General features: G+C 45.1%; 1 protein-coding gene across 3 annotated transcripts; it reads right to left on the bottom strand.

The window, feature by feature from the left end:
* Positions 1-6,224: 6,224 nt before the first annotated feature.
* On the bottom strand, positions 6,225-21,383 carry FAM204A (family with sequence similarity 204 member A). Of its 3 annotated transcripts, none has more exons than XM_068107463.2 (7): positions 21,131-21,383; positions 15,388-15,493; positions 15,094-15,199; positions 14,883-14,976; positions 14,687-14,776; positions 14,129-14,238; positions 6,225-6,740 (listed from the first exon to the last, which is right to left on the bottom strand). In XM_068107463.2, exons 1-7 carry the CDS (start codon positions 21,341-21,343, stop codon positions 6,689-6,691), a joined length of 771 nt encoding a protein of 256 aa, XP_067963564.2. In that variant the 5' UTR covers positions 21,344-21,383; the 3' UTR covers positions 6,225-6,688. The 3 variants fall into 3 exon arrangements, with proteins under 3 accessions (XP_067963564.2, XP_067963565.2, XP_067963566.2); XM_068107464.2 differs by having other exon boundaries at positions 21,179-21,383; XM_068107465.2 differs by lacking the exon at positions 21,131-21,383 and adding an exon at positions 15,637-16,146.
* Between the last annotated feature and the right edge of the window lie 210 nt (positions 21,384-21,593).

The following is a 21,593-nucleotide window of genomic DNA, read 5'->3' as shown; positions in this document are numbered from 1 at the left end:
CTCCGGCCAGTTTAATTGTCGAGCCACTTTCTCAAAGTGTGGAAAAAATTTCGCGACTTCCTTTTCACTGAACGGTGGAACCAGCCTCACATGTCTGCCCACATCCCAGGTTTTCTGGTTAGGTGTCGACCCCGTCAGCAAGGGTGGTGCCTCTCCCCGTTCTCTCATTAACTCCAGCTCCTTGAATTTGATTTCTTGCTGAAGCTCCATGTCACGTTCCTTTAATTCCCTTTCCGCTTTTCTCTCCTCTGCTTCGAGGTCCCTTGCAGCTCTCCTCTCCTCTGCTTTTCTCCCTTCTAACCTTTCCTGGAGTTCTCTTTCCACTCTCCTTTCCTCTGCTTGTTTCTCTTCTCTCCTCGCTTCTGCTTTCCTTTCCTCTTCTTTTAACCTTTCCTGGAGTTCTCGTTCCACTCTCCTTTCCTCTGCTTGTTTCTCTTCTCTCCTCTCTTCTGCTTTCCTTTCTTCTTCTGCTCTTTCCTTTTCTGCTTTCCTTTCTTCTTCTGCTCTTTCCTTTTCTGCTTTCCTTTCTTCTTCTGCTAACCTTTCCTGGAGTTCTCGTTCCACTCTCCTTTCCTCTGCTTGTTTCTCTTCTCTCCTCTCTTCTGCTTTCCTTTCTTCTTCTTTAATCCGTTCCTGGCTCCGTAATTGCAACTCCAGTTTCCGGAGCTCAACGTCTTCTGGTTCTTCGGGTAGCCACTCCCAGGCTAACTCGTCCCATGTTCCTAATCCCACCATAGATTGTATCACCGTGGCCTGCAACTCTGCCTTCCTCAAATTAGTTCGGACCTCCAAGTTAAAATGTTTGGCCAATTTCAAGAGGTCCGACTTTAGTAACGCTCGGACCTGTGCCTCACTCGGTGTTACCGCAAAGTTCTGTGCCACAAACGCCATGGTGACTATCGTTAACACCTGTTAACCTTCACCCAAGACTTTACCCCAATTTCCCCAAAAATTTTCCAATTAATACTTAATTAATAAATTTTAATTAATAAAAATATTATTTTATTATTTTATACAAATACACTTTTAGATCCCGGACGAGCCCCCAATTCTGTTACGTGGTCCCCTCGGTGACTACCTGGTCTCGGTGACCCCCGGACCGTGAGAGGACCTTCGCCAGCAAGTAGTATTATATATATGCGCTTTCGCAACGCAATCCCTATGAATTCCACCCAAGAGAAACTGATGTGCAATGATATATTTCCAGGGTAAGGATAGCATACGATTTCAATGATACAATCACGGATATTCCCCGAGCAATCAACAACAAACAACCATCAACCATTCCCCAATCCACAATCAATTCCCTATATGCTTAAGATGGCCATCTTATATAGGTGTGTCCACTTCTGTACTCACGACCCCCTTTTGGTCTCTGCCCCTCACAATGTCTCTGGGCCCCTCCTGACCGAGATGCTGGTCGGCGTCGCCGCTCTCGGGCGGTTGAACGAACCCCGGGTGGACGTGTTTCCACCGGGCAGGTATCGTACCAGGCACCGCGGCTGCAGCCCCTCGTGGCCACGCGAAGCGGGTACGGTAAATCAAGCCAAAAGCCCCACGCCGCTTGCAAGGCGTGTTAGGCCCCACGTGCGACCCGTACACGTCTGTTTAGACGGTGCCGCGAACGGTGCCAGACGCGGGGTCGATGCACGGCCCCACGTCAACTTGACGTCTCCACCGGGTAGGTACACGTCCCGGTAACTCCTCTCGCCAGACGGGCTTCGGAACGCCGCTTTTCCACGCAGCGCAAGGTCGATCCCACCTTTCGTCGGAGCGGGGCGAGGAAGAAGAATACTCGTCGCTTTTCTCCCTCGTCTTTTGTCTTCCGTTTCCGGTCACTTCCGTTTCCGGACACTTTTTCAGAAGGGCTCCTGACCCTCCAACCACAACAACCCTTAATCTACTACGCATGGATAAGCAAAGACCTGAATGGTAATTCACATACATTCACATAAATATGTAACACATGGCTCATTGTCAAGTGCTCCCCTTGGGGAATAAGATTTGTTAATGATGATGTCATCTGTGCCTTCTTATGACGTCTTAATTCGACAAGTACAACACGTATCCGATCATTGTGAAAAATTTTTTCTCAGCAACTGTTGGTCTGATGGGCACGAAATTTTCACCACAGGAGTGCCTCCTCCTGTGGAATATTTTAATGATAATCATGACGTCATAGGTCATGTGGTACAGGCGCCATCTTGGAAAAACCCTAAAAATGTTGCACCTCTATATCTCCAAAAGCGCTGCATGGAAAAAATTGAAAAATGGCTCATTGTAAAGAACTCCATATGGGGAATAGGTGCGGTTAATGATGACGTCATTGGTGCCATAATTATGACGTCATAATTCGACAGGGACAATGCACAGGGACAATCAGGTCTGATCAGTTTGAAATGTATTGGGTGTGATCTATGCAACAATTATATTAGAGAATATAAATTTATGATGTCATCGCTCACGTGGTCTGGCAGCCATATTGGATCAAAGAAAAAAAATGTTCAAAAACAGAGGAGTTGGTTCACAACAAGTTGACTGCGCAGGGCAAGTGTTCTATGAATACCATCTAGTTACCCTGCGCTCGCGAAGCGAAAAGCGGAGTTTTTCAGAATATGTGCTGCTCCTGTGGAATTTTTCCAATGATAATTATGACGTCAGATGTCACGTGGTACAGGTGCCATCTTGGAAAAATCGAAAAAAGGGCACATCTATCTCCAAAACCGCTCCATGGGAAAAAACTGAAACATGGCTCATTGTCAAGTACTCCGCTTGGGGAATAAGATATGTTAATGATGATGTCATCGGTACTTTAATTATGACGTCATAATTCGACTAGTACAACGCTTGATTCGATTAGTATGAATTTTTTTTCTCTGCAATTCTTGGTCCGATTGACACGAAATTTTCACCATAGGAGGGCTTCCTCCTGTAGAATATTTCAATGATTATTATGACGTCATAGGTCACGTGGTACAGACGCCATCTTGGAAAAACTTCGCATCTCTATATCTCTGAAACCACTCCATGGAAAAAATTGAGACCTGGCTCATTGTTAACTACTCCCCATGGGGAATAAGATATGTTAATGATGATGTCATTGGTGCCTTCGTTATGACGTCATAATTCGACAAATACAACACTTATCCATCTGATCATTATGAATTTTTTTTCAGCAACTGTTGGTCTGATGGACACGAAATTTTCACCATAAGGCGCCTCCTCCTTTAGAATAATTTAATGATAATCATGATGTCATACATCATGTTACAGGCGCCATCTTGGGTTGCACCTCTATCTCCAAAACCGCTCTATGGAAAAAATTGAAACGTGGCTCATTGTAAACTAGAACGCCACTCAGTAGAGCGCATACTCCCGCCGTGGGTGGCCGCTGCTGAGCGCTATCTTCCAATGGTAAAAAAAATCCTTCAAAAAATTCTTGGATCCGGAATAATATCCTGAGCTTCACCAAAAACTAATGAATTCTTCCTTATCCCAAGGGAAATCATCCCACCACCTTTCATCGAAATCCGTTCAGAACTTTTCCAGATATCTTGTTCACAAACACACGAACACACATACGCGCACACACACACACACACACACGGACGGACGGACATGATCGAATGCATTACTCCCGAGCGGGAGTAATAACTCCATATGGGGAATAGGTGTTGTTAACGATGACGTCTTTGGTGCCATAATTATGACGTCATAATTCCACAGGGACAATGCTTAGTCTGATCAGTTTGAAATTTATTGAGCATGATCTATGCAACAATTATTTAGAGAATTTAAATTGATGATGTCATCTCTCACATGGTCTGGTAGCCATATTGGATCAAAAAAAAAGAAACGTTCAAAAACAGAAGAGTTGGCTCACACCAAGTTGAATGCGCAGGGTAAGTATTCTATGAATACCAGCTAGTTATGTCATGCGTTGGGGAAAGGCCCTCCACTTATAAGGGAAGCGACCAGGCATTGCACCGGGCTCCAAGGGACACCATGTTGTCCAGGTTCAGAAACCCACCAATCAGGGTGAAAGGGGCGGAGTTACGGGCTCCACCAATCAGGAGTCAGGAGACTTCCAAGATCCCCCTTGGAGGGTGAATAAGAGATTGAGTCACTCTCTTGGGTGTGGCTGGCATCGCAGCCGGTTACGGTTTTTGCATGCTCTTGGTTCGTGGCATCACAGGCGGTCACAGTTGTGCTGGCTCTTGGACATTGTGGACACTTTGCTCTCTTCCCGGTCTCTCTCACCACACTGAGTACTAGCCTCTACACCTGCATTGTTACACTCCGGGCCTGTCTGATTCTGCCTGGATTGTTGGCCTAGTACGTGTGCTCCACTCCTGGGGCCTGGGTCACTCTTACGTGCTGACGATGGACCTCACTCTGCCGGTCCATGTTGGTATCATCGTTACGTGCTGGTGCTTCTCAGTGGCAGCAACAGGACGTTTGGCACCACAAGGAGAGGCGTTTGAGAGCACGTAGCCTTTGTGCTATCAGGTCCTTCATTGTTCTTCTCCTCCCCTCCCCGAGAGTGTGCTGGGCCCATGTGATGTTTATCCATAGTAATCGAAATAAAGCGTAGAATAAGCGAAGTTTCTGCTTCTCGTCCCTTTTTCTTTTGTATTAAAATAATCACATTGTAAATATCTGTAATAAATCAAATTGTTAAACGTTTTCCTTTCTCTCTGTCTGTGAATGTCTCTTCGGATTGATTCACCATTGTTTGTATTCAGTTTAACATCGACAGTAACGGCTTTAACATTACCCAGGCGGTGACCAACGGTTTCGCTCGGCCATGTAAATTTCCATCAGGAACAAAGGAAACCGCCGGAGGGTACGTATGATACGTTCTCCGATTGGCGTTCGTCGTTGCTAATTCGCAACCTGCTAAGTACGAAGTTATTCGTGTGCGGCAACCGCAGGTCCGGTAAGTTCGGGAGAGAATGGAGGTTAACCCCCTTGTAGTAAACCCGAACCCCGGGCCGTAACACATTCGGAGTCTAGGAGCGGGATCCCTCCGAGCAGTCACAAATTGGTGCGGGCAGTGAGATTCCGCTCCAGATACTGTAACAGTACAATATGCCTGAAGAATCTCAAGCTAGCACACCCCGAGTCAAACAAGAAGAGGATATGAAGGCAGTCACACATATGATGAGGGATGGAGCAGGTGTTACCGAACTCAAGATCAGAAGCGTTACAAGGCTTGGAGGCATAAACCAAGTGTTGTTGGTTCAGCTCAAGGATGTCTCTTACAAAGCATCAATTTTAGCAAATTCAAAGACTTAGACCCACCAAGCAGTGGAAAGTCTTGTATTGCGTGAGACTTGACCAGATACCAGAGGGATGAGAGACGTATGTTGCGAGAGGAATTGTTTCAAAGGAGAAGCAGTGGAGAGGAAGACCTCATTTTCAGACATGGCAGGATTATTATGAAGAAAAAGGTATTTCAGGGAAAATGAAAATCAAGAAAGTCCTCCGAGGGGAGAGATGATCCTTTGGAATATGAGATACAAAACGGACAAGGACAAGATCGAGAGGGTGCAGCAAAGAGTGACAAGACTGGTACCGGAGCCACGTGGTATGACATATGAACATGGATGACAAGCCCTAAATCTCCACTCTGCACTATGGATGTAGAAGAGGTGACATGATCACAGTTTACAAGATCATGGCAGGTGAAGGAAGAATACCAGCAGAAACGTTCTTCACAAGGGAAATCCACCGGGGTTCCAGTGTACACACATTCCAGTTCAACAGACACAGGTGGAAATTGGATATCAGCAGCAAGTTCTTTAGTCAGACGATGGGAGCAGATTCTAACAATCTCCCTGAAAGTTTGGTTGAAGCAAAATCGATTCAATTATTCGAGGCCAAACTTGACATTCATTGGTGGAATCATATGTTCCTGACCGACATTCCCTAATGTATGTGCAGCAAATGGGATGAAAAGTATAACAGACATTGTAGAAAAGACCAGGATGATTACAGGAATATCCTTCTTTCCTGTATACTAATGATTAAAGCAATGGCAATCTACCCAGTATATGGCGTCTAAGACTTATTCATCTACTCTCCTGTTAATGTTGGCACGGCGGGTGGATTCACAAGTTTTTACAATAAGATCTCAACCAAAAATGTATGAACCAAATGGGATCATTGTGGATTTGAAATAATTGCAGAAAATGACGTAAACAAGAACACAGCCTCGAAAATTGTTTGATTCAACAAAGTGAAAAAGCAATGATTTAATTACAAAAAGTTTCATCGCAATGAAAGAAAATGTAAAACAGCAGTAGTAAACACATCACAACATAGAAACCTCGGATTTGGGGGTTGGCATGGTGTGATCAGGGAGGGGAGTGTGTGTAAGGGAGGGGTGTGAGAGAGTGGAGTGACAGAAATTCTGAAGGTTAAATCTCTTTGTAATCCCACATGACATCCACATCAGTCCAGGGAGACCAAACTTGCTCAATTACCCAAAGACGTCACGTTTTCTCTGTGTGCCTAAACGATAACCATTTTATTTAATAATTTTACATCATGATCTTTACCTCCAGAGCTAATCCATGATGAACAACTCCCTGGTGAAATCTATATTCACTTCTACTGAAACCGGAGACAACTGACACCACCCACGTGTGGGACACACATCCCACTGGAGGAGCGAGCCTCATCATCACATGTAGCCCATGTTGCTCTTCGTTTCCCATCGTTTTTTTGCTTCAAATCTGATTGGACGAGGAGGGAACAGGGTCGGGGTTCAGATGGAGAGAGTTCAAATTGTTTAACAACATGCATTTTAAGGCCATTTTCCCTGCAAGAGCGGGGGTTAGCCTTGCGGTCCCCATGACAATCTTCTCCATTTTGCCCTATTTTCTGCATCTCCCCTTGTTAACCCCCTTGCCCGCATTTCTTCTTCGACCATCTTTTAAATTAAATTGTTTAAACAAAACACAAACAAAGATTAATATTCTGGTAGAAATTTTACTACAAGTCATATTGATGTAAAATTTGATAAACATTTGAAAAAAACAAACAAATAAAAATATTCATATTGATGTAAAATTTGTTTTCCTCTCGTTATGTTTTTTTCCTGTCATTTCACGCGAATGCAATGTGGTTAAAGGTTACAATCCAGCCATTCATCAAATTAGTTCTTAAAACACAAACAAACAAACTGTCCATCTCAGGAGCAGGTAAGGGTAAACATCTTTTCCAGGTAGAGAAGGCAGAGCCTGACAGATATTCAAATATTTATTTATGGTTTCCACAGAGACATAAAAATGGCCGCTAAATGTGATGTAAAAGCGGATTGGTTTTACGCTAGATCCAAATCTTATATTATAAATAGCAGCCATTTCTGTCGGTCTGTTTATTTGTATGTTTGTCGTGGTATAACTTGAGAACGGATTCACGAATTTCAGTAAAACTAACGAAGGTGGATTCGGGGAACTCCCGGGAAGGTTTGTGTAACAGATTCCAATAAATCCAACTACAGTTACACAAAGGCAAAGACGAAGAGACCTCAGAGTATGTTTCTTGCCATGGCCCGTGCCTAATACGTGCCCCAGGCAGTTTGATCAAAAGAGGGGAGGCTGAATTTGAAAAGAAAGAAGAGAGGGGAGGCTGAATTTTTTCCCCTCATCTTCCTCTTGGTGTTTTGTTGTGTATTATTTGCAATTCAGCATCTAAAAAAGCTGTGATTCTATCATATTGTTATGTTTGTTGGGGTAGGCATGAAATACCTTAAGAAAGTTCAGAATGTATAGATTAGCATGCTCCATATGCCGCGAAGAACCCATCTCGATGTATATAAGTAGGCCGTCTGTCCGGGTAAGAGCGTTTGCATGTCGCCACAAGGAGGGTGGTTTGTGCTAATTAATTATCGGGACTGTAAGGTTAAATTCCCCTGTACGTGATTGCCTCCCTGCGGTTTTTTCCTAATGTTCTTATTACATTCGGCCAGCCAGCAAATCGAGGGCTCAGTAAAACAACAATAACTATAACAAATGGACTCATGCGCTCACAGCGCCGTCAGGACCGACAGGGACAGCATTTGCCGATAGGCAAGGGAACCCCGATGTCATCCGGACGTTCCCGAACAGACCTGACTCCGCCCCCCGACGACTCGTAACGAGGAGGCCGTGTCCCGGCCTTCGTGATTGATGGAGGCGCGATGGGATGATTGAGTAGGGGTCGATGATTGGACAGTGTTTGACGTCATCGCCGAAGATTCCAGAGCTGGAGGAAAAAGACATGGTCTGGCCATCTTGGTCTCTCTTGTCCTGAGTTTGGTTGCGGGCGGCCGCATCTCTCTATCTGAACAACAACGCTAAGTGCCGGCACTTTAAACACCATTTTGTTTTCATTACCTTTTCCCCTTGTTTGTATACGAGTACAAACACCTTTTCCCCTTGTCTGTATTTATCTTTCGGTGTGTGAAGTTATTGTGTGCAACTTTGGTTGTTTCTCGGTGTTTATCTTTCATAAATTGATCGTCTGTTTGCCGTGTCGCGAGCAAGGCCTTGTACAGTGTGCACTGTACAACCTTGAGGCTTTGTTTTTCTCTCAGTGGTCCGTCGTTTGTGATCCAATAACTTTCGTTCTCTGTATTCCCAGTCTTTTCACCCATAGCCTACTTCCTTGTGTAAATCTCAACTCAAAAAAATCCAAAAAAAAAACATTTCCTTCTCTGTTCTCATTCGTTTATTCATTCTTATTCGTTCGTTCGTTCGTTCTTCGACCACGTGTTTCTCCCCCATTTCCCCAGATAGTTTTCACTCATTAACCTTCAATGTTTACACTTTCCCCTCAAGTTATGTATTCCGTCATATTTTATAACACCTTTTTCTTCTTCTTCTTTAAAAGGCTGCTTTCGACTTGCTCACCAAATCAATTCATCCCAAAAAAAATATCCATCTCCTATAGTGCCTTTTTTCTACATTCCCTAAACTCTCCTGCACTCCATCCTCCATCCAGCGTCCTTAAACGTATTTTTAACTCGAAGGTCACAAGAAACTCATTTTGCAATAAATGTTCGTTTCCCATAAATCGTACACTTTCAAAAATCCAATCTCACCCCTCCCCTCCAAATCTTCCCCATAACCCCTCCCCTCCAAATCTTCCCCATCACCCCTCCCCTCCAAATCTTCCCCATCACCCATCCCTTTCAAATCTCCCCCCTTGCCCCCTCCCTCCTAAACTACCCCCTCACCCCTCCCCGCCAAGACGCCCCCTCGCCCCTCCCCTCCTAGACTCCTGCCTCACCCCTCCCCTCCAAATCTCCCCCATATCCCATCCCTTTCAAATCCCTCCCCTTGTCCCTTCCCTCCCAAACTCCCCCCTCACCCCTCCCCTTCAAATCTCCCCACCCTCATTGCTTCTCAATTTCCCCCCTCTCACTCCCCCTCCTCAAAGCGTCCTCCCCGCTTCTTCCCCCTTCAAACTCTCACCTCCATCTCCCCCAACCTTCTGCCTCGCTCTTCCCCCTCCTCAAATAACACCTCATTGTGGCTCACCCAATCACCATCAAACCTTTTGTCCGCCCCATCCTTCCCTTTCTCCGAGCTATTCTGAAATCTCTGACACACCTTCAACAGCTCTCCCTACCTCTTCCACCTCTTCCACATCTTACCCTACCCCTCCTCCCCCCTGTTCTGTATCTGATGCTCCCCCTTCCTCTTCATTAACGGTATGGACCTCAAACATCCGGGGCCTTCGTTCAAACTTAACTGATCTCTCCATACAGGTTGCTTCTGTCAAACCAGACGTGATCTGCTTAACAGAAACTTTCCTCCTTTATGATGTCTCTGATTCCATAGTATCTCTCCCGGGCTACTCCCTCCTCCGGTATGATAGACCTGAGCCTCGTCCTGGAGGCGGGGTTGCTATCTTTATCAAAAACTCTCTTCCTCACTCGCCCTGCACTGCACTCTCTCCACCTCACCCCCAGGAATACCTCTGGCTACGGCTTCCCCTTCGCTCCCACCTCTTGTTCATATGTGTGTTGTACCGTCCACCAAACAGTGATGACTCCATCTACATCTCGCTGTCTGATGATATGGACCAACTTCTATCTACTCATCCCAACTCTCTCTTCCTCATATGTGGTGATTTCAACTGTCATCATGCCAGTTGGCTGGGTGTGGGTACCTCTCTCACCAGCCATGGCTCCTCAGCAAAGGACTTCTGCGACTCACTGGGACTGACACAATCTGTCAATTTCCCGACCCGGATCTCAGTCAACGGAACATCTTCTCTTCTGGACTTGGTTATGACTAACTTCCCTGAAAATGTCTGCTGCTCTTCTTCTGCTCCGATCGGATCATCTGATCATGTCCTTGTTAAAGTGGACATCTCTCTGACCATCCTCAGGGAGCCTGCTCAGCGTCGACGAGTCTGGCATTTCACTCAGGCCAACTGGCACGGTCTTCAAGCAGCCATCAATCATCTGGACTGGTCTCCCATCTCTACCACCTCTGACATCAACTCATCCTGGGAATTCTTCCAAAGTAAATTGCTCTCTCTCATGCACAGATTTATCCCATCTCGTCTTCAGTTGTCATACCCTTCCTCCCGTCCATGGTACACGGAATCTTGTGGTGAGGCTGTTGCCCAGAAACAACTTGCCTTCGTCTCCTGGAAAGCAAATCCAACGGAAGGAAATCTCATTTCCTTTCACAAAGCCCGAAACAAGTGTGTGTCCACCCTCAGGAGAGCCAGGAAACAATATCTCTCCGTTCTCAAGACCGAACTCTCTTATCTGTCTCCCTCTTCCAAATCCTGGTGGCGTCTGGTCAAATCCGTTTCTGGTGTTTGTTCCCCCTCCATCCCCTCCCTTACCTCAAACGGCTACACAGCTGACTCCGCACGTGAAAAAGCTGAATGCCTCAACTCTGTGTTTGCCTCTAAATCTTGTGTCCCAAACCCATCCCTCTCTGTACCCACCATACCCAGTCGTACCCTGCTGCTCCTGGACTCCGTGTCCTTTCCTCCTGACAAGGTGGAAAAGTTTCTGTCAACCCTCGACTCTGATTCTGCAACTGGACCCGACGGCATCAGCCCACGGGTCCTAAAATCCTGCTCTGCTGCTCTATCTCACCCTCTCTCTGTTCTCTTCACCCTCTCTTTTGCTCAAGGTCAACTGCCATCTGCTTGGAAATCAGCCAACATCACCGCTTTGCACAAAAAAGGTGCAAAAACAGATCCTAGCAACTACAGACCAATCAGCCTTCTCCCAATTATCAGCAAAGTCATGGAATCCATCATTGCTTCTGATATGAAATCTTTCCTCTTCTCCAATGGCTTGATCTCTGATCATCAATTTGGTTTCAGACCAGGTCACTCTACTCTGGACATGCTGCTTCTGCTGTCTCAACAATGGATGGAGGTCCTCAATGCCAAACAGGAAATTAGAGCTGTCTCCCTCGACATATCACGTGCCTTCGACACGGTCTGGCACCCCGCTCTGCTCACCAAACTCTCCTCCTTTGGTATCCATGGAAATCTCCACGCATGGCTGGCGGACTTCCTCTCTAGTCGTCGTCAACGTGTGGCCCTGAATGGGTTTCTCTCATCTCCTCTTCCTGTTCAGGCTGGAGTTCCCCAAGGCAGTGTTCTGGGCCCCGTGCTTTTTCTGGTCTTCATCAATGATCTCTCTGACTCTCTCGAAAATCCTCTCTATCTCTTTGCTGATGACTCCACTCTCTGCCGCTCCATTCCTCTTCCCTCAGATCGGCAGTCTGCTGCCTCCTCACTCTCTGAAGACCTGGACAAAATCACAGACTGGTCAAACAAGTGGAACATGTCTTTCAATCCTGACAAATCTCACACTCTTACTATGTCTCTCCGAAAAGATCGACTGGACAACCCTCCCATCTACTTTCTCAACAATCCTCTCCAAGAAGTTCTGTCGCTCAAGATTTTGGGTCTCACTATCTGCCATGATCTTTCTTGGGAAAACCACATTTCCAAGCTGGCCTCCAAAGCCAGTCGCCGACTGGGCATCCTCCGTCGTGCGAAGTCCTTCCTTGGCACACCTGAGCTCCTCACCACATACAAGGCTTTCATCCGCAGCTCAATGGAATACTGTTCTCCCCTATGGGCCGGTGCTCCTGCCTCACACCTAGCTCGGCTTCACGCTGTTGAAACCAAAGCTTTCAGAATTATTAGAATCTCCCGCGATGAAGCTATCTCTGAGGGCCTTTCACTCACTCACCGCAGGCAGGTAGGTGGTCTTTCTGTCTTCTACCGACTCCTCTCCGGCCTTGCACCCCCAGCTCTCTCTGTGCTCTGTCCCCCAAATATTCCTACAGGTCGCACAAGATCTGCCAGCAACCCTCTGATGGTTAAACTGCCGAAATCTCGGCTCTCCGCTCACCTTCACTCTTTCATTCCTCTTTTCTCCCGCCTCTGGAACAAACTCCCTCACTCCCTTCAATCCCACTCCTCCCTCCAGGTCTTTAAAACAGCTGTTCACCACCATCTCTTATCTTCCCCCATCCAAAACCTTGATCTTTTCTACCCCCGCTAATTCACCCCAGATCCACCTTGTTTGAAATTCCAACTTCTTTCCTGGAAGTCCTGGCAGTGTCCATATGTTTTATACCTCTCCCACTGCCCCCTTCCCACGCCCCCCCCTCCCCCAAAGCCCTCGCCCTCTCTCAGATCTCTCGATGTCTCCATGTCTCTCGGTCCCTGCTCTCAAATGTTGTGTTTGTGTCCTTCCCCCTCTCTCCCCATCTTGTCTACCGCTCCCTATGTTATATGTTTTATGTGTCGGTTTGTCTTTCTGTGTGATTAATGTTCGCTCTTTCACGAGCCTCGATCTTGTATACAAAAAAAAAAAAAAAAAAAAAAAAAATGTTATATGTTATATGTTGTCGGCATGTCGCGGCATATGGAGCATATGTCGCGGCATATGGAGCAGTCTGACTGGAGACGTCTCAATTAGGAATCATAGTTTTTACCTCACCATTTATTTCGTTTTTATTACTCTTGCATTTATTTTCATTAAATCTTTTATTTTTGCATTTCATCCTTGTATTGTGGATTTTGCTTGTCCCGTATTTGTGTTTGTGGGACAAGTCATTAAACCCCGTGTCGGCCGTCAGACAGATCAGGTAAGACTTCGAACCTCCCTGCGTGCGCCAGAAATAATCCTGCCAAATTTGAAATACACCAACAACAACTTGCATTTCATCCTTGTATTGTGGATTTTGCTTGTCCCGTATTTGTGTTTGTGGGACATGTCATTAAACCCCGTGTCGGCCGTCAGATCAGGTAAGACTTTGAACCTTCCCGCGCGCGCCAGAAATAATCCCGCCAAATTTGAAATACACCTCGGAGTTAAAGCTTGTTTTGGTCATTCGTCCTCTTGGTGCCTTAACCCTGGGGACACGACAATATTAACAATCTCCTCACTCCCTGGGTGCACAGCTAGGCTGATGTCTATACTCCACCTAATTTTATTTTGACCAATTAACAAAATCTTTCTTCTTTATTGCAATTACACAAAGATTGGTATTCCCGTCAACGAAACGAGTCTATATTATAAAATAGTCTATTTTCATAAGCCTCTTGTGACCCTCTCGTGTTCAGGCTGTTGGTGCACCTCTGGTTGGCAGCGAGAGCCCCGGAAGCATTGGCAATCATATGTGTGGGAAAATTGCATGCTCAGTCAGAGTCACCCAGATAGCTCAGATGGCAGAGCCCTGGTACGGTTTTCCAGAGGACATGGGTTCGATTCCTGGTCTGGGCATGTAATTTTCCCACATATGTAAATTTAAAAAAATAGTGTATATTATAAAGTATATTCTAGTCTATATTATAAAAGCAGCCATGTCTGTCTGTTTGTTTTGTCTGCGTGGAAGGGAGGGGGAGTGGTTCATTCTGCCCAGCCCTCGGAGTTAACCTCCCCATGACACTCCACCTCCCCAAACACTCTTTTTCAAAAACTGAATGAACCAGCCAATGACATCCTCAACATATATTTAAATCTCACTTGAATCGGAGGTTATTATAAATGTGATGTTCATTCCATTTAAGACCTTAATATCTTATCATGTCACGACATTTCCACCTCCCTGTGACACATCTTCCCTCCTGAGGATCTCACCCCCAGGTGAGCCTGGACCTCCTTTGTCTTTGTGCCGGTGCCTGGGCCGCGCTTCGCTGCTCCTTCACAAACGTCCGACAGTCCACAGCCCGGGCCACCATCACCCCAAACTGGATCATGGTGAGGAAGGGCCAGGAAAATGCAAGAAAAAAAACAATAAAATCCATCAACAACATCTTTATCCAAACTTGCATTCGGTGCTGGCCTAGTGGTGAAGACACCAGACCGGCATCCCAAAGCTTGTGGGTAACCAAAAGAGGTGAAGTGAGTGGAATTGAGGATTGGGATTTGAACCTCATTCTAAGGACAATTAGCACATCACGAATGGATTATCAAGTGGTTTATTAACGACCTTCAGTGAGGCAGTAATCTGCCTTCCATACCAAGTCTGGTCTTTTCCCAATGGTCAACCTCTATGCCCTGAAGGCAACTTGGTGCTCAACAGATGAAAAGGAAGTACCTCCCAAAACCCTCTAAACTGCAGAGAGAATTTAACCACACGAAATAACCTGTGATTACCACGTTTATCTTTTCTATCAGGATGCTGTGTCTGTTTACCTGACGTGTCGCCAACTGGTCACTCAGTTCCTGCGCTGTGTCAACATCTCCAGCAACCACAGCCATTTCCATGTTCTTCTCCAGCTTCCCCTGTATGAACCAGACAAGTACAAAAATGTTCAAACAACTTCAACAACCCATTTATCACGAATTAAGACCTGAAAACAAACCGCGGGTAATCAGTAGCCCGACTGACCGGAGGAAGCGGACGGTTACACGCAGGGCGATCGACGTTCCGGTTTGCGTTGAAGAACTGCCGCAGCTCATTCCACCGATGGTCATAATCCGACCTGTTGCGGGATGGTGGACAGAGATCGACCATTAAACCCACAGGTTTGGGGTATTAAAGCAGAGACAGATCGAATCAGTGGGTGAAAAAGTAAATGAAGAAAGAAGAAGAACATCACCTTTTGGCATCTGCACCAGATACCCCGTGATCCTCCTCCATCTCCTCGTTGGTCTTGCTCTCCTCCTGGACCTTACCATCATCCCCGTAAAGCAAGACGAGATTGGCTGTGGCAGGAAAGGAATTTTTATCATACTTACTGCACTTTCTGATGTTGATTTTGCTGTTGAAACCTCATGCGTGACTATAATGGTGATGAGTCGTCCAATGAGACCCTCTCATGCTCAGAATGGTTCAACCATTATAACACATTACGGCGACAATTTACACCAAAACAAAGCGTCTGAGTCCTTACACTTTGTCATCCTCTTCTTCTTCCTCCTCCTCTTCAGGTCCAGTGCTCGGCGTCTGGACCAAGCATTGGAGATGTTTTGATTCCTCTGCTGCAACTCTTCAAATTTCTAGAGAAGTGAAGAAGAAGAAGAAGCGAATAGTCAGTGTGATTTACCGGAATCTGAACCCAACCATGTGAGGGAAGATTCACAAAGGTCTTATAAGTAAGTGAAAGAGCAATCAGAGATTGCAGAACCCAGCCAGGACTTGCTTTGGTGGTTATTGTGTGTTGTTGTTGTTGCATAGCCCCGGACAGTTCTCTTGAACAAGCCCGCGGCACAGAGACAGCTGATCGATCTTGCAGGAGCGACCCAGAGATACCCCACATCTAGGATGGTGTACCCCCGCCTTCACCAAGTCAGGGCCATGACAGAAATAGAGAGAAAAGAGGGAAAGGGCTGGTCCATGGAGAGCGATCGGCAGGCCGTCTGACCGTGATGACGCTGCCATGATGAATCCGGGCAGCAGGGAAGAATGGGGGAAGATTTGGCCTCCGACGTCCGTTGGGGGTACAACCACCATGAAGAGGCATCCCCAATAGTTGTCGGTTATTGTCTTGTATTTTGTGTTGTATCGTGTGGTGTATTGTGTGTTGTATTTTGTGTTGTATTGTGTGGTGTATTTTGTGGTGTATTGTGTGTTGTATTTTGTGTTGTATTTTGTGGTGTATTGTCTGTTGTATTTTGTGTTGTATTGTGTGATGTATTGTGTGATGTATTGTGTGATGTATTGTGTGTTGTATTGTGTGGTGTATTGTGTGTTGTATTTTGTGCTGTATTTTGTGGTGTATTGTGTGTTGTATTGTGTGTTGTATTTTGTGGTGTATTTTGTGTTGTATTGTGTGTTGTATTGCGTGGTGTATTGTGTGTTGTATTTTGTGGTATATTGTGTGTTGTATTTTGTGGTGTATTGTGTGATGTATTGCGTGTTGCATTTTGTGTTGTATTTTGTGTTGTATTGTGTGGTGTATTGTGTGATGTATTGCATGTTGTATTTTGTGTTGTATTTTGTGTTGTATTGTGTGGTGTATTGTGTGGTGCATTGCGTGTTGCATTTTGTGTTGTATTTTGTGTTGTATTGTGTGGTGTATTGTGTGATGTATTGCATGTTGTATTTTGTGTTGTATTTTGTGGTGTATTGTGTGTCATATTTTGTGTTGTATTTTGTGGTGTATTGTGTGTGTGTATTTTGTGGTGTATTGTGTGATGATTGTGTGTTGTATTTTGTGGTGTATTGTGTGTTGTATTTTGTGGTGTATTATGTGGTGTATTGTGTGATGTATTGTATGGTGTATTTCGTGGTGTATTGTGTGATGTATTGTGTGTTGTATTGTGTGTTGTATTGTGTGTTGTATTGTGTGGTGTATTGTGTGTTGCATTTTGTGTTGTATTTTGTGTTGTATTGTGTGTTGTATTGTGTGATGTATTTTGTGTTGTATTGTGTGGTGTATTGTGTGATGTATTGCATGTTGTATTTTGTGTTGTATTTCGTGGTGTATTGTGTGATGTATTGTGTGTTGTATTGTGTGTTGTATTGTGTGGTGTATTGTGTGTTGTATTTTGTGGTGTATTGTGTGATGTTTTGTGTGTTGTATTTTGTGGTGTATTGTGTGATGTATTGTGTGTTGTATTGCGTGGTGTATTGTGTGATGTATTGTGTGATGTATTGTGTGGTGTATTGTTTGTTGTATTGTGTGTTGTATTGTGTGATGTATTGTGTGGTTTATTGTGTGTTGTATTGTATGTTGTATTGTGTGTTGTATTTTGTGGTGAATTATGTCGTGTATTTTGTGGTGTATTGTATTTTGTGGTGTATTGTGTGATGTATTGTGATGGAAGAGGGTCAGAGAGCGGTATTCAGGATTGCAAAGCAAATAGCAAAAGAGAGGTGTGATGGGGGTGAGTTGCTTGAAGGATGAAGTGGGACAAATCGTTGTGGACCCAGATGGAATTAAAGGAAGATGGAAGAGATATATGGAAATGCTGTTGAATGCAGAGAATGAATGGGAGGCAACATGGAGAGTAACCCAGTTTTAGGACCTGCAGAGAAGATAACTGAGAGGAAGTTGAAGCGATAAAAGCAATGAAGAGTATAAAAGCGGGAGGGCCGACGGGAGTTGTGGGAGATATGTTGAAGGCAGCGGGAAGTTGGGGTGTGAAGAGAATGACAGAGATCTGTAATCGGGTGGTGAAAGAAGGCCGCATTCCAGTGGATTGGGAACTCAGTACCCTCGTCCCTCTATACAAGGGGAAAGGCGACCCTCTGGACTGTGGCTCGTATCGAGCGATAAAGTTATTGGAGCATGGCATGAAGGTATTGGAAAGGGTGTTGGAGAGGAGGATAAGGAAAAAAGTGAAGATCACCGAAATGCAGTTTGGATTTATGCCAGGAAGAGAAATGACAGACGCGCTTTTTATTGAAAGGCAGTTGCAGGAGAAGTACATGGGGAAGAGGAAGAAGTTGTTTCTTGGGTTTGTTGATCTGGAGAAAGCATTCGATATGGTTCCACGTGAAGTAGTGACATGGGCATTGAGGAAGTTAGGAGTGGAGGAATGGTTGATCAGAGTAGTGATGGCAATGTACGAGAGAGCATGCACAGCTGTAAGAACGAAGGACGGGAACAGTGGTGAGTTTGAGGTGAAGGTGGGAGTGCATCAGGGGTCGGTACTAAGTCCACTACTATTTGTAGCTGTGATGGAGGTGCTGGCTCGGAATGTAAAGGAGGGTTTACTGTGGGAGTTGTATGCAGATGATCTGGTGTTGATTGCGGAAAGTATGGATGGACTGAAGGAGAAGATGAACAAGTGGAAGGAATGTATGGAGACAAAAGGTCTGAAGGTGAATATCGGAACGAAGGTGATGGCAAGTGGTAAAGCATGTGGTGAGGTGCATGGAACTGGGAAGTGGCCGTGTGCTGTGTGCAGGAAGGGTGTCGGAGTGAACTCCATTCAATGTACAATGTGCGCTGAGTGGGTTCATCAAAAATGTAGTGGTTTGAGAGGGTCATTAACCAGTGTGGCAGCTACATTCAAGTGTAAGGTGTGCACAGAGGGAGCTGCAGATGGAGGAAATGTTGAGTTGGATCTTGGAGACGAGTGAAGCTGGAAGGTGTGAAAACCTTTTGCTACCTAGGAGACATGCTGAATGGAGAAGGTGGATCAGACTCGGCAACGGTTGCTGGAGTGAGATGTGCATGGAAGAAGTTTCGGGAACTGAGTGGCGTGCTGACGAAGAGGGGAGTGTCGTTGAAGCTGAAGGGAAAGGTGCATGCTGCAATGCTGCATGTGTGAGAAGTGTTAAATGATTTATGGGAGCGAGACATGGGTAATGAACGTAGAGCAGCAAAGAAGGCTGGAAAGGGTGGAAATGCGAATGGTTCGGTGGATGTGCGGAGTATCGTTGAGAGAGAGGAAGACAAATGATGAATTGCGAAAGATGATGGGAATAGAGCCTGTGATGGATGCTGTGAAGAGAAACAGGTTGAGATGGCAGGCCTGCGGGTTTCACAGAAACAATCGTTACTGGTGGCGTGTCGGTAACGTGATAGCAAAAACACGGAACCGAAAGTACGTTTCCCATCGCAGAAAGGCAGTCAGTGTAAGGCAAAAAGATGTAGTATTTACCTTCACGTGTGATTTTCAGCTAACTATTTTAGAAGTTGAGTTTTATTTCCAACAAAATTAGGCCGGCAAAGCAGATAGCATGTGGTTTCCCACATTCAGGTTCGTGATATGACTTCCGCTTTGACGGACATGCGCATCGGTCTAAATCACAGACTTCCTTTCCACAATGGCATCCGTTGCTAAGCGAAAAAACCCCGAAAATGTCGCCTTAAAAACATTACGAAAATGGTAATTCAGCAACGATTTTGAAGCAGATTGCGATGGGGAAGGCTTGGTCACATTGCTTCGCTGCAAAGTATGTGCTACTCATTACACAGACATACGGAAGGAGGCATCGCGCCGGGGCATAAGCGGTCCACCACTGACGGCGATTGTAAACTACGTGAACGGCGTGACCTATGTTCACAAGGTAAAGGGAGACACTGACAACCGAACCTACTGCAGTACATTTGTTCTAATCCTGAATTTATTTAACAACTACTTAGGCCTATTTCAGTACTGGGTCGGCCTCTATTACTTTGCTAAATGCAAATAATTTCAATATTAAAACATAAAGATTGATAACAGTTCACATCAACAATAGTCCATAAATAATAAATAAATACAATATCATTGACATTTTAAAAATGAACGAAAATTTAATAATATTAACTTACTAATTTTAAAACAGGATAAGCCCATGAAATTGACAGAATTTGCTCTTCTCCGATAAATAAACATCAACCTCAATAATGAACATGCGTTAATTACATTGCATACATGTAAATGACAGGATTTATGATTGATACTACATTTTTAATTTTGTATTACAAATGTTTTGCTTTACAAATTCTAAAGGAAAAAAAATCGTTTCCCATTAGGTTTGGGCACGGAACCGGAATTTTGTTTCCCATCGGTTCCCATAAACTTAAATCACGGAACCGAAAAACGGTTACCGACGAGATCTGAAATCCCCATGCCTGAGATGGTTTGGTCATGTGTTGAGGAAGGATGAAAGTGACTGGTTGAGAAGAGTGATGGAAATGAATGTAGAAGGAAGTAGAGGACGGGGAAGACCGAGAAAGACTTGGCTAAAGATGGTGGAAGAAGAAATGCGGGCAAGGGGGTTAACAAGGAGAGATGCAGAAAATAGGGCAAGATGGAGAAGATGCCGCAAGATGCCGCAAGAAGATGTCATGGGGCCGCAAGGCTAACCCCCGCTCTTGCAGGGAAAATGGCCTTAAAATGCATGTTGTTGTTGTTGTTGTTGTATTGTGTGATCTATTATGTGGTGTATTGTGTGGTGTATTTTGTGGTGTATTGCGTTATATTTTGTGGTGTATTTTATGCTGGTGTATTTGTGTTTTTACGGTGCATAGATGCAGTTTTACGTTCATACAGCAAACAAATACCTTTTTGGTTTTTCCTCATGCAAGTGAAGCAAAAAGTGGGATTAAGCAATATTGGTTCATCTCCATCTGTCTGTCTGTCTGTCTGTCTGCAAATGTCAATTGATGACTGAGAAACGACTTATTTAAATTGAATGTGATATTACGAACACAAATCGTAAAACGAATGTGTAGTTTTCCAGTATTTTTGCTCTGAATTCATCCCGATCGTGCATGCGCAGAGTAGTGAGATCAAGTGTTTAGTCTGTTTGCCTTCCTTGCAGGTAAACAAAATTGAAAATCATTCCAAACAGGACACTTCCTGTTTTTAAGGACGTTATAAAGGACACAAACAACAGGCACAAATAACTGGGGCCTGGGGTGGTTGTGCCTGTGACTGCTGATTGCATTATTCTCCAGGGTGCGGATGTGCCGCTGATGCAGTGCCCTCTGTGTCCAAGCTGGTACTCATTTTGCAAACCTCGGAAGGATGACGGGCTGAGTCAACCCACCTGGTGTTAATTCAACGGCGACGCCAGGTGCTCCAGTTCAAGACCCTAAGATCTGACAGATCGGGTTTGCGACAAGTACGAATCGATTAGAATTTGGTTCAGGTCCGATCCAGATCCGGCCTATCAGTATCAGTAGATAGAAAATGTAAGCTGTTCGGCCACAGGTGGAGGTATGCTCACGACCGAGTATCTGCACGAATCACCTTCCACAACTTAGGTTCCACACCGGACGGACAACCGTCCAAACCCGCCTGCTCGGTCGATCCCTGGTCCTCATCTCCCAAACTCGTCGATACTCCTGTTACCAAATGTGATTCTTTATCCTCACGGACACAATCCAATTCTTCTTCTTCCTCGTGATCATCTTTTTCCAGGTCAGATTCGCTCAATCCAGGCGGTAACAACCCACTGTACATGGGAACTACTGTACTGTATACCGTCCTTCCTTGACGATCGAAGTTCGAAGGTTTCAACGTTTTGTGCTTTGTAAGAATCTATATAAAACAAGCTCTGAGAGAAAACAATAAGTACATATCACACAATCAATGGGAAAGTAATTATTCCGACAACAAATCGTAATGATTAAATTGGAGCGCTGACGCTAACAATACCGCCGTGGCCATCACACATTGCCCAAAACAAAGTGAGAGAACTTGGGCACCTCAC

This window comes from Myxine glutinosa, chromosome 2 (genome assembly GCF_964187855.1).
Source record: "Myxine glutinosa chromosome 2, kmMyxGlut1.1, whole genome shotgun sequence".
NCBI lineage: Eukaryota > Metazoa > Chordata > Myxini > Myxiniformes > Myxinidae > Myxine > Myxine glutinosa.
Note: the sequence above shows the minus strand (reverse complement) of the source record. Positions and strands in the feature narration are given on the sequence as shown.

Bases quoted from the DNA above. Each gene is read 5' to 3' on its own strand.
- FAM204A (XM_068107463.2), bottom strand. From the start codon at position 21,343: ATGTACAGTGGGTTGTTACCGCCTGGATTGAGCGAATCTGACCTGGAA. The intron at 15,200-15,387 runs GTAAGGACTCAG...TTCCTGCCACAG, and splicing joins GAAGAAGAGGATGACAAAGT to CCAATCTCGTCTTGCTTTAC. The intron at 14,777-14,882 runs GTCAGTCGGGCT...TGGTTCATACAG, and splicing joins GTAACCGTCCGCTTCCTCCG to GGGAAGCTGGAGAAGAACAT.